The following is a 12,139-nucleotide window of genomic DNA, read 5'->3' on the forward strand; positions in this document are numbered from 1 at the left end:
TCAGTGTATAATATAGGTATAATGTGTTACTACCCCCCCCCCACTACTATCAGTGTATAATATAGGTATAATGTGCTACTACCCCCCCCCCACTGCTATCAGTGTATAATGTGCTACTACCCCTCACCTGCTATCAGTGTATAATATAGGTATAATGTGTTAGTACCCCCCATCTGTGTATAATATAGGTATAATGTTAGTACCCCCCATCCGTGTATAATATAGGTATAATGTGTTAGTACCCCCCCATCCGTGTATAATATAGTTATAATGTGCTAGTACCCCCCCACCGCTATCAGTGTATAATATAGGTATAATGTGCTAGTACCCCCCCACCGCTATCAGTGTATAATATAAGTATAATGTGTTAGTACCCCCCCACGCTATCAGTGTATAATATAGGTATAATGTGTTAGTACCCCCCATCAGTGTATAATATAGGTATAATGTGTTAGTACCCCCCCATCCGTGTATAATATAGGTATGTGTTAGTACCCCCCCCACCGCTACCAGTGTATAATATAAGTATAATGTGTTAGTGCCCCCCCCCACGCTATCAGTGTATAATATAGGTATAATGTGTAAGTACCCCCCCCACCGCTATCAGTGTATAATGTGTTAGTACCCCCCCATCAGTGTATAATATAGGTATAACGTGTTAGTACTCCCCCCCCCCCCCCCGCTATCAGTGTATAATATAGGTATAATGTGTAAGTACCCCCCCCCACCGCTATCAGTGTATAATGTGTTAGTACCCCCCATCCGTGTATAATATAGGTATAATGTGTTAGTACCCCCCACCGCCCCACCGCGATCAGTGTATAATATAGGTATGTGTTAGTAACCCCCCCCCCTCCGCTATCCGTGTATAATATAGGTATAATGTGTTACTACCCCCCTCTGTGCACTCCCCCAGTAGTATATAGCCGCCCTGTGCGCTCCCCCCAGTAGTATATAGCCGCCCTGTGTGCTCCCCCAGTGGTATATACCCCTCCTGTGTGCTCCCCCAGTGGTATATAGCCCCCCTGTGTACTCTCCCCCAGTGGTATATAGCCCCCCTGTGTACTCTCCCCCAGTGGTATATAGCCCCCCTGTGTACTCTCCCCCAGTGGTATATAGCCCCCCTGTGTGCTCCACCAGTGGTATATAGCCCCCCTGTGTACTCTTCCCCCAGTGGTATATAGCCCCCCTGTGTACTCTCCCCCAGTGGTATATAGCCCCCCTGTGTACTCTCCCCCAGTGGTATATAGCCCCCCTGTGTACTCTCCCCCAGTGGTATATAGCCCCCCTGTGTACTCTCCCCCAGTGGTATATAGCCCCCCTGTGTACTCTCCCCCAGTGGTATATAGCTCCCCTGCTGTGAGCTCCCCCAGTGGTATATAGCTCCCCTGCTGTGCGCTCCCCCAGTGGTATATAGACCCCTGCTGTGCACGCTCCCCAGTAGTATATAGCCCCCCCTGCTGTGCACGCTCCCCAGTAGTATATAGCCCCCCTGCTGTGCATGCTCCCCAGTAGTATATAGCCCCCGGTGGAATATAAGCAGTCTCTCTCTCTCTCTATCATGTCACTAGACCATCTATAGATATAAGCAGTCTCTCTCTCTCTCTCTATCATGTCACTAGACCATCTATAGATATAAGCAGTCTCTCTCTCTCTCTATCATGTCACTAGACCATCTATAGATATAAGCAGTCTCTCTCTCTCTCTCTCTCTATCATGTCACTAGACCATCTATAGATATAAGCAGTCTCTCTCTCTCTATCATGTCACTAGACCATCTATAGATATAAGCAGTCTCTCTCTCTCTATCATGTCACTAGACCATCTATAGATATAAGCAGTCTCTCTCTCTCTCTCTCTGTCACTAGACCATCTATAGATATAAGTAGGGCCAGATTAAAGGGAGGGCACCAGGGGCACGTGCCCAGGGGCCTCCACCACTAGGGGGCCTCCACCAGCCCAAACCTGGAAGTGGTGTCTGGGAGCCAGTCCCATGCGCAAAAAGCATGTGGAAACCCTACCTGGACACAGCACTGGCCACACTGCATGCTGTCCATGGAGGGAGGGAGGTGTAGATTTAATCCTGTGTAAGCATCTCCCTCCCGGCAGGCTCAGACTCCCCCCGATGGGTCTTTGAATGGATTCTTCCTGTCAAGCTTCCGGGTACCTGTCTCCTGCCGAGGTCCTCACTCCCCCCTTGCCCCTCCCCCTCACTGAGGAGAGGACAGCGTGGGACCTCAGCAAGAAAACCTGATCTCTCCAGCAGGGATGTGTGCAGTGTATGGTACATAGCCTGTGTGCAGTGTATGGTACATAGCCTGTGTGCAGTGTATGGTATATAGCCTGTGTGCAGAGTATGGTACATAGCCTGTGTGCAGTGTATGGTACATGTATAGCCTGTGTGCAGTGTATGGTACATGTATAGCCTGTGTGCAGAGTATGGTACATGTATAGCCTGTGTGCAGAGTATGGTACATGTATAGCCTGTGTGCAGAGTATGGTACATGTATAGCCTGTGTGCAGAGTATGGTACATGTATAGCCTGTGTGCAGAGTATGGTGTATGTATAGCCTGTGTGCAGAGTATGGTGTATGTATAGCCTGTGTGCAGAGTATGGTGTATGTATAGCCTGTGTGCAGAGTATGGTGTATGTATAGCCTGTGTGCAGAGTATGGTGTATGTATAGCCTGTGTGCAGAGTATGGTGTATGTATAGCCTGTGTGCAGAGTATGGTGTATGTATAGCCTGTGTGCAGAGTATGGTGTATATATGCCATGATCCTTAGGGTATATTCACATGTACCATACCCGCTATAGATTATACACAACCTTTAAGTACTTTCTGGTTGCTCCTTACTGCTTCAGGTAGTTTATATGGTTGGGAACTGAAGATGGGACTTAGACTTGCAAGTCCAGGTTCCGCCTGCGATTCACAACTGCATATGCTAGCTGTGGTGGCTAACACAGGGGGCAAGAGAGCACAGAAAGTGCTAAAGTGCTGTGTTCTCACATTGAATTAAGTGGGAACACACCGCAATGCTCACCCCTCCCCCATCCTGTCTCTAGGGCCTGGCATCTTCCTCTGCACTGCAGCCTCTAGGGACCATCATATGCAGAACAGAGGAGGATGCTGAGCCACACAGCCAGGAGTGAGGAGAGGTAGGTGCTAAGTCCCCTACAGTAATCAGCCACCTATATAGATTGCTGTATGGTTTATTTGTGGGGGAAGAAAATGGGGGGGGGGGGGGGGGGGGCAACAAAATTGTTGCCCAGGGCCTCCACCAACCTTAATCCGGCCCCGGATATAAGCAGTCTCTCTCTCTCTCTCATATGTCACTAGACCATCTATAGATATAAGCAGTCTCTCTCTCTCTCTCTCTCTCTCTCTCTCTCTCATGTCACTAGACCATCTATAGATATAAGCAGTCTCTCTCTCTCTCTCTCTCTCTCTCATGTCACTAGACCATCTATAGATATAAGCAGTCTCTCTCTCTCTCTCTCTCTCTCTCTCTCTCATGTCACTAGACCATCTATAGATATAAGCAGTCTCTCTCTCTCTCTCTCTCTCTCTCTCTCTCTCATGTCACTAGACCATCTATAGATATAAGCAGTCTCTCTCTCTCTCTCTCTCTCTCTCATGTCACTAGACCATCTATAGATATAAGCAGTCTCTCTCTCTCTCTCTCTCTCTCTCATGTCACTAGACCATCTATAGATATAAGCAGTCTCTCTCTCTCTCTCTCTCTCTCTCTCTCTCTCTCATGTCACTAGACCATCTATAGATATAAGCAGTCTCTCTCTCTCTCTCTCTCTCTCTCTCTCTCTCTCTCATGTCACTAGACCATCTATAGATATAAGCAGTCTCTCTCTCTCTCTCTCTCTCTCTCTCTCATGTCACTAGACCATCTATAGATATAAGCAGTCTCTCTCTCTCTCTCTCTCTCTCTCTCTCTCTCTCTCATGTCACTAGACCATCTATAGATATAAGCAGTCTCTCTCTCTCTCTCTCTCTCTCTCTCATGTCACTAGACCATCTATAGATATAAGCAGTCTCTCTCTCTCTCTCTCTCTCATGTCACTAGACCATCTATAGATATAAGCAGTCTCTCTCTCTCTCTCTCTCTCTCTCTCTCTCTCTCTCTCTCTCATGTCACTAGACCATCTATAGATATAAGCAGTCTCTCTCTCTCTCTCTCTCTCTCTCTCTCTCTCATGTCACTAGACCATCTATAGATATAAGCAGTCTCCATCTCTTTCATGTCACTAGACCATCTATAGATATAAGCAGTCTCTCTCTCTCTCTCTCTCTCTCTCTCATGTCACTAGACCATCTATAGATATAAGCAGTCTCTCTCTCTCTCTCTCTCTCTCTCTCTCTCATGTCACTAGACCATCTATAGATATAAGCAGTCTCTCTCTCTCTCTCTCTCTCATGTCACTAGACCATCTATAGATATAAGCAGTCTCTCTCTCTCTCTCTCTCTCATGTCACTAGACCATCTATAGATATAAGCAGTCTCTCTCTCTCTCTCTCTCTCATGTCACTAGACCATCTATAGATATAAGCAGTCTCTCTATCTCTCTCTCTCTCTCTCTCTCTCATGTCCCTATCATGTCATCATAAGAATCGGCACTCACCCATCTTATTGCAGCGGCGCAGGTTGTCCCTACGTACATGTCGCCACCCAGCTTTTTTAAGGATCGGGCTAAGACCGGGCTAAGACACCTACTCTCTCACACAGCCCCACCAATCACGGGCTAGCTAAGGAGCTAGTTGCTGGTGGGAGGGTCTCCTAGTTCAGTCACTGGTGGGAGACAGTTCCTGCTGCAGTGAGGCCGGGGCCCTTGTCCGGGACCAAGAAACAGCGTTCTTCTTATGATACTAACCTCAGCTGGCATGCAGTACTGTACCCCTCAGTAGGGAGTGATGTTCTCTGGGGATCACCTTGCCAACGCCAGGGATACTCTCTACACAGCACAGAGCAGCCTACCTGAGGCTAGGTACTGACCCCACTAGGACAAAGCTGCAGTTCAGCCTAAGTATCCTACTGTAACACACGTCTATTCTGTGAAATCCTGGAAAGTCTGCTTAACATAGCGTATCGTACTAACCTAACAGGATGGGTAACCCTACACTATAAAACATAAGGCAGTCAGATCTACAGTAACTATACACATACTCTCTTCTATTATGCTATCCCGGCAGAGTACGCTGCTACATTGGACAGGGCCCTCAAGACGCTCCTCTACTCCACTTTTCTTTAACTACTACTACCACTACTCCCACTACTACTACCTCTCACCTGCACCTACAGTTGCCAAAGTATTATTGTACTGCACTGAAGAGTTTAAGTAAACGGACGTTATTCCGGTGAAGTTTTTGGACTATTCTTCCCGCACCTACACACCAGGTTATTCTTGGGCTACCCAAAACCTTGGGTGCGGTACCTGTCTGTCCAGGGGTGGGTACCAACACCACTCCAGGCCCAAGTGCCCCTACACTGCCACTACACCGCATGGCTACCCCGGTATACGGCATAAGGACAAAATAAGTAGTGTACACAAATATTGTGATATAAGGTGCCCTGTGGGGCCCCTATAAGATGTGACGCTGTATCCCCGCCCACAGCCCTGTAACATGGATGATGCAGCTGATGGTTTCCTCTTTTTACTGCAGGGAATAAAGAGTAAAGATGTCGGAGTGCGGCTCCGCCACCAAACGCCACAACCCGGTGGACAGCATCCGGCGCAAAATCAAGACCATCGAGATGCGAGACCAAGACTCCAGCCCACACCTCCAGATCCCCAAGTTCCAGTCCCGCAATTTTGACAGCCCCCAGTCTAGCACCAAGAAGAACCTGGAGGAGGTTCTGAAGAACCGGGCCATGAAGAACACCAGCAAGGACCTGGTCAGCTTCTCCAGCCCCGGCCTCCTGTACTCTCCGGCAGCACAGTCTCCGAGCCTGCAGCAGGTATCACACTGCCACTCCCCGAGCCTGCAGCAGGTATCACACTGCCACTCCCCGAGCCTGCAGCAGGTGGCGCACTGTGACTCCCCGAGCCTGCAGCAGGTGGCGCACTGTGACTCCCCGAGCCTGCAGCAGGTGGCGCACTGTGACTCCCCGAGCCTGCAGCAGGTGGTGCACTGTGACTCCCCGCTCAGCACTGTACTCTACTCCACCAGCCTGGCTTCCAAGGAGCCCAGCAAGAGGGTGTGGCCAACCTGTGGCTCCCAGAGCTGCTCCACCCCCCTGGTGGGGCCAAGCGATTCCCCCTTCAAGTTTCAGTCCATCCTTCCCGGATCCGATTACAAGAGTGTCATCCTGGAGGACCGGATCCTCTCTGTACCCAACTTCTTCTATGACCGCAAATCGGATCACTTTACCCTGAAGTCTCCTGTGGTGAAGAGACTGTCTATGAGCGAGAGCGCAGGTAATGGGAAAGGGCTGGGACTACCGCAGTGAATAGCTGTTCCTGTAGTATAAGATGTGGGCATCTCATGTCTGATTCACATGTAGGCCCAACTTTGTGCCCTTATATTATATTATGCCCCCCTCTGTGCAGCACTCATATAGTATTAGGCCACTCTGTGCAGCCCTCATATAGCATTAGGCCCCTCTGTGCAGCCCTCATATAGTATTAGGCCCATCTGTGCAGCCCTTCTATAGCATTAGGCCCCTCTGTGCAGCCCTCGTATAGCATTAGGCCCCCTCGGTGCAGCCCTCGTATAGCATTAGGCCCCCTCGTGCAGCCCTCCCTATAGCCTTAGGCCCCCTCGGTGCAGCCCTCCCTATAGCATTAGGCCCCCTCGGTGCAGCCCTTCCTATAGCATTAGGCCCCCTCGGTGCAGCCCTCCCTATAGCATTAGGCCCCCTTGGTGCAGCCCTCCCTATAGCATTAGGCCCCCTCGGTGCAGCCCTCCCTATAGCATTAGGCCCCCTCGGTGCAGCCCTCCCTATAGCATTAGGCCCCCTCGGTGCAGCCCTCCCTATAGCATTAGGCCCCCTCGGTGCAGCCCTACCTATAGCATTAGGCCCCTCTGTGCAGCCCTCCCTATGAGTTCTGAGTCTTCCATTTCAGGTTTCCGGCGGATGATAGAGAATAAGCCGGAGCCAGCAGCGGAGGTCAGCCTGATCTGTGAGGAGGACTTGTTGGACAGCATCTTCCACGCGTGTGACACGGAGCATAGAGGTGGGGGGCGGAGTTATTAGGTCACATGATGTTTTTCAGGGATATGAGTCCAGACCATGCATCTCTTCTTGTTTGTTTTTGGTGACAGGTAAAGTGGCCGTGTCTAAGATAGTGGACTACCTGCGGCACACCACCAGTCGCGGCTCGGAGGATAGCGGTCTCAGCGAGCTGTGTAACATGCTGGACCCGGAGCGCCGGGACATCTCCATGGACCTGGACACCTATCACGCCATCATGAAGGAGTGGGTGGATGACTGCCGCAACAACGGGTGAGTGGCTTAAAGGGAGTTCCCATGATCAGGTCAGAGGTCACTATGGGCTGCAGCCAGCAGAGGGCGGCATCTGTTATTTCGGGTTTTCTCATCTCCTATAGAACAGAGAACAAAACCAAAGAATCGGTGGTGGTGGCAGAAGATTCCATGGTCAAACTGCGGGAGAGTCTCCTGGCTGGTGAGTCACTGACATAAGACATGGCCGCCGTCTACATGACATCACGTGGGGTCCCGGAGCTGCTATGGGGGAGACCCCCGGCGATTGCCCCTTCTGCCCGTTACCTGCTTGTAGCTATACCAGCACCACGCCTGGTCACACCTGGTACTGTCCCGCTCCCCAGCACCACACCTGGTCACACCTGGTACTGCCCTGCTCCCCAGCACCTCACCTGGTCACACCTGGTACTGCCCTGCTCCCCAGCACCACAGCTGGTCACACCTGGTACTGTCCTGCTCCCCAGCACCACACCTGGTCACACCTGGTACTGTCCCGCTCCCCAGTACCTCACCTGGTCACACCTGGTACTGTCCCGCTCCCCAGCACCACACCTGGTCACACCTGGTACTGCCCTGCTCCCCAGCACCTCACCTGGTCACACCTGGTACTGCCCTGCTCCCCAGCACCTCACCTGGTCACACCTGGTACTGCCCTGCTCCCCAGCACCTCACCTGGTCACACCTGGTACTGTCCCGCTCCCCAGCACCACACCTGGTCACACCTGGTACTGCACTGCTCCCCATCACCTCACCTGGTCACACCTGGTACTGTCCTGCTCCCCAGCACCACACCTGGTCACACCTGGTACTGCCCTGCTCCCCAGCACCTCACCTGGTCACACCTGGTACTGCCCTGCTCCCCAGCACCACAGCTGGTCACACCTGGTACTGTCCCGCTCCCCAGCACCTCACCTGGTCACACCTGGTCCTGCCCTGCTCCCCAGCACCACACCTGGTCACACCTGGTACTGCCCCGCTCCCCAGCACCTCACCTGGTCACACCTGGTCCTGCCCTGCTCCCCAGCACCACACCTGGTCACACCTGGTACTGCCCTACTCCCCAGCACCACACCTGGTCACACCTGGTCCTGCCCTGCTCCCCAGCACCACACCTGGTTATTTCTGGTACTGCAGTTTCTACATTATGTAAATGTTCTAGTCGATGCAACATTTATTTCCCGGTGTTCAGTCCGCAGGATTTCCGGCACCACCATGAATATAACTTGTGGCAGTCTGGAGGCGTTTGGTGGCGATATCTCCAGAGACCTGTGAGTGGCAGCAACGAGCCATTAGGATTTCCCTTCTCTTAGGATAGATATATGTATACACCAGGCAGGTTTACAGAGATATGTATACACCAGGCAGGTTCACAGAGATATGTATATACCAGGCAGGTTTACAGAGATATGTATATACCAGGCAGGTTTACAGAGATATGTATATACCAGGCAGGTTTACAGAGATATGTATATACCAGGCAGGTTTACAGAGATATGTATATACCAGGCAGGTTTACAGAGATATGTATATACCAGGCAGGTTTACAGAGATATGTATATACCAGGCAGGTTTACATTCTTGTTGTAGATTTACCAACCACATCTGCTGGAAGATTGTTCCAAGCATCTACTACTCTTTCTGTACAGTAATATAATCTTTAATGAGATAGGAAAAGTAACAGGGAGCCCTTTAAGAAGCCGGAGTCCCTCAGCGATGAATCTGAAATTCAGAATCCGGATTGTTTCTATCTAGTCCTGCACTCGCACAGCTGAGGGTTTGTTACAGTCTAAAGTCAGGGACTGTAGAGGTTTGTGGAGCTGCAATATCCAGTCTGTCCAGCAGAGGGAGACAGCGCAGTGCAGAATGCAGGTCCGGAATCGCTCACACAAATCCCTGTCACAGAAGGAGAAGTAATGATGTATATAGGGGCAACAGATACCGCAGCGCATCAGACTTCTAGGAGTATATATGTATGAGTGTGGGTAGTATATATGTATATGTGTGTATATATTCTATTATTAGTGCAGCCCCCCCCCCCCCATTGTATCCAGATAGTCTCTTATCTGCTGCAGATCCTCCTCTTCCTCCTCTTCTTCTTCCTCAGATATTCTGCACATTATCTATTACTTCCCTATTTGAGGTTTTCAGCTGAATAATATAAAATGTTCCTGCAGCGTCTCACATAGTGACCCCACCAGCAGAATAGTGAGCGCAGCTCTGGGGTATAATACAGGATCAGTAATGTATGTACGCAGTGACCCCACCAGCAGAATAGTGAGCGCAGCTCTGGGGTATAATACAGGATCAGTAATGTAATGTATGTGCACAGTGACCCCACCAGCAGAATAGTGAGTGCAGCTCTGGAGTATAATACAGGATATAACTCAGGATCAGTAATGTATGTACACAGTGACCCCACCAGCAGAATAGTGAGTGCAGCTCTGGAGTATAATACAGGATATAACTCAGGATCAGTAATGTATGTACACAGTGACCCCACCAGCAGAATAGTGAGCGCAGCTCTGGGGTATAATACAGGATCAGTAATGTATGTACGCAGTGACCCCACCAGCAGAATAGTGAGCGCAGCTCTGGGGTATAATACAGGATCAGTAATGTAATGTATGTGCACAGTGACCCCACCAGCAGAATAGTGAGTGCAGCTCTGGAGTATAATACAGGATATAACTCAGGATCAGTAATGTATGTACACAGTGACCCCACCAGCAGAATAGTGAGTGCAGCTCTGGAGTATAATACAGGATATAACTCAGGATCAGTAATGTACACAGTGACCCCACCAGCAGAATAGTGAGTGCAGCTCTGGGGTATAATACAGGATCAGTAATGTATGTGCACAGTGACCCCACCAGCAGAATAGTGAGTGCAGCTCTGGAGTATAATACAGGATATAACTCAGGATCAGTAATGTACACAGTGACCCCACCAGCAGAATAGTGAGTGCAGCTCTGGAGTATAATACAGGATATAACTCAGGATCAGTAATGTACACAGTGACCCCACCAGCAGAATAGTGAGTGCAGCTCTGGAGTGGACTGGTCCGGTGATGCTGAGCTGTATATATGAGCAGTAGCGGTGACCCCCGTGACCTTTCCCCGCAGTGACACCTCGGATCTGATCACCTGCGTTGCTGATCTCCAGTATAATAACCAGAAGCTGCAGGAGCAGCACAGTAAGCTGAAGGCGGCCATTGAGGCTCAGGAAGAATCCAACCAGCGACTCCTGGAGGAGAATGAGGAGCTTCGTAACCAGTGGAGGAGGTAACGTCCCGGCCGTTGTTCTATTTTCCTGCATATGATGAAGAACTCCGCAGACAATGATCCTCAGTGAGAACAGGAACCATTTACATCATATGGAAATAATCTGCAGGAGAAGGCAAATGTGCAAAACATCTGTCACTGGGGAGGGGGTGGTGACCTGCTATACAGTACACTGCCTCTCCAGGGTACACAGACTGCTAGTATTACCTGCTGTACAGTACACTGCCTCTCCAGGGTACACAGACTGCTAGTATTACCTGCTGTACAGTACACTGCCTCTCCAGGGTACACAGACTGCTAGTATTACCTGCTGTACAGTACACTGCCTCTCCAGGGTACACAGACTGCTAGTATTACCTGCTGTACAGTACACTGCCTCTCCAGGGTACACAGACTGCTAGTATTACCTGCTGTACAGTACACTGCCTCTCCAGGGTACACAGACTGCTAGTATTACCTGCTGCACAGTACACTGCCTCTCCAGGGTACACAGACTGCTAGTATTACCTGCTGCACAGTACACTGCCTCTCCAGGGTACACAGACTGCTAGTATTACCTGCTATACAGTACACTGCCTCTCCAGGGTACACAGACTGCTAGTATTACCTGCTGTACAGTACACTGCCTCTCCAGGGTACACAGACTGCTGGTATTACCTGCTGTACAGTACACTGCCTCTCCAGGGTACACAGACTGCTGGTATTACCTGCTGTACAGTACACTGCCTCTCCAGGGTACACAGACTGCTAGTATTACCTGCTGTACAGTACACTGCCTCTCCAGGGTACACAGACTGCTAGTATTACCTGCTGTACAGTACACTGCCTCTCCAGACTACACAGACTGCTAGTATTACCTGCTGTACAGTACACTGCCTCTCCAGGGTACACAGACTGCTAGTATTACCTGCTGCACAGTACACTGCCTCTCCAGGCTGCACAGACTGCTAGTATTACCTGCTGCACAGTACACTGCCTCTCCAGGGTACACAGACTGCTAGTATTACCTGCTGCACAGTACACTGCCTCTCCAGGGTACACAGACTGCTAGTATTACCTGCTATACAGTACACTGCCTCTCCAGGGTACACAGACTGCTAGTATTACCTGCTGTACAGTACACTGCCTCTCCAGGGTACACAGACTGCTGGTATTACCTGCTGTACAGTACACTGCCTCTCCAGGGTACACAGACTGCTAGTATTACCTGCTATACAGTACACTGCCTCTCCAGGGTACACAGACTGCTGGTATTACCTGCTGTACAGTACACTGCCTCTCCAGGGTACACAGACTGCTGGTATTACCTGCTGTACAGTACACTGCCTCTCCAGGGTACACAGACTGCTAGTATTACCTGCTGTACAGTACACTGCCTCTCCAGGGTACACAGACTGCT

General features: G+C 50.3%; 1 protein-coding gene across 1 annotated transcript in view; it reads left to right on the top strand.

Moving 5' to 3' along the window:
* Window positions 1–5,692: 5,692 nt before the first annotated feature.
* The window catches only part of IRAG2 (inositol 1,4,5-triphosphate receptor associated 2), a 47,566-nt gene continuing 41,119 nt past the window's right edge, over window positions 5,693–12,139 (top strand). Inside the window, exons 1-7 of the mRNA XM_069963935.1 lie at window positions 5,693–5,944; window positions 6,104–6,431; window positions 7,080–7,190; window positions 7,279–7,459; window positions 7,564–7,640; window positions 8,649–8,727; window positions 10,582–10,740. Coding sequence (XP_069820036.1) covers window positions 5,693–5,944; window positions 6,104–6,431; window positions 7,080–7,190; window positions 7,279–7,459; window positions 7,564–7,640; window positions 8,649–8,727; window positions 10,582–10,740 — 1,187 coding nt within the window. The remainder of the gene's footprint in view (window positions 5,945–6,103; window positions 6,432–7,079; window positions 7,191–7,278; window positions 7,460–7,563; window positions 7,641–8,648; window positions 8,728–10,581; window positions 10,741–12,139) is intronic.

Source organism: Dendropsophus ebraccatus, chromosome 1, assembly GCF_027789765.1.
Source record: "Dendropsophus ebraccatus isolate aDenEbr1 chromosome 1, aDenEbr1.pat, whole genome shotgun sequence".
In the NCBI taxonomy this organism is placed as follows: Eukaryota; Metazoa; Chordata; class Amphibia; order Anura; family Hylidae; genus Dendropsophus; species Dendropsophus ebraccatus.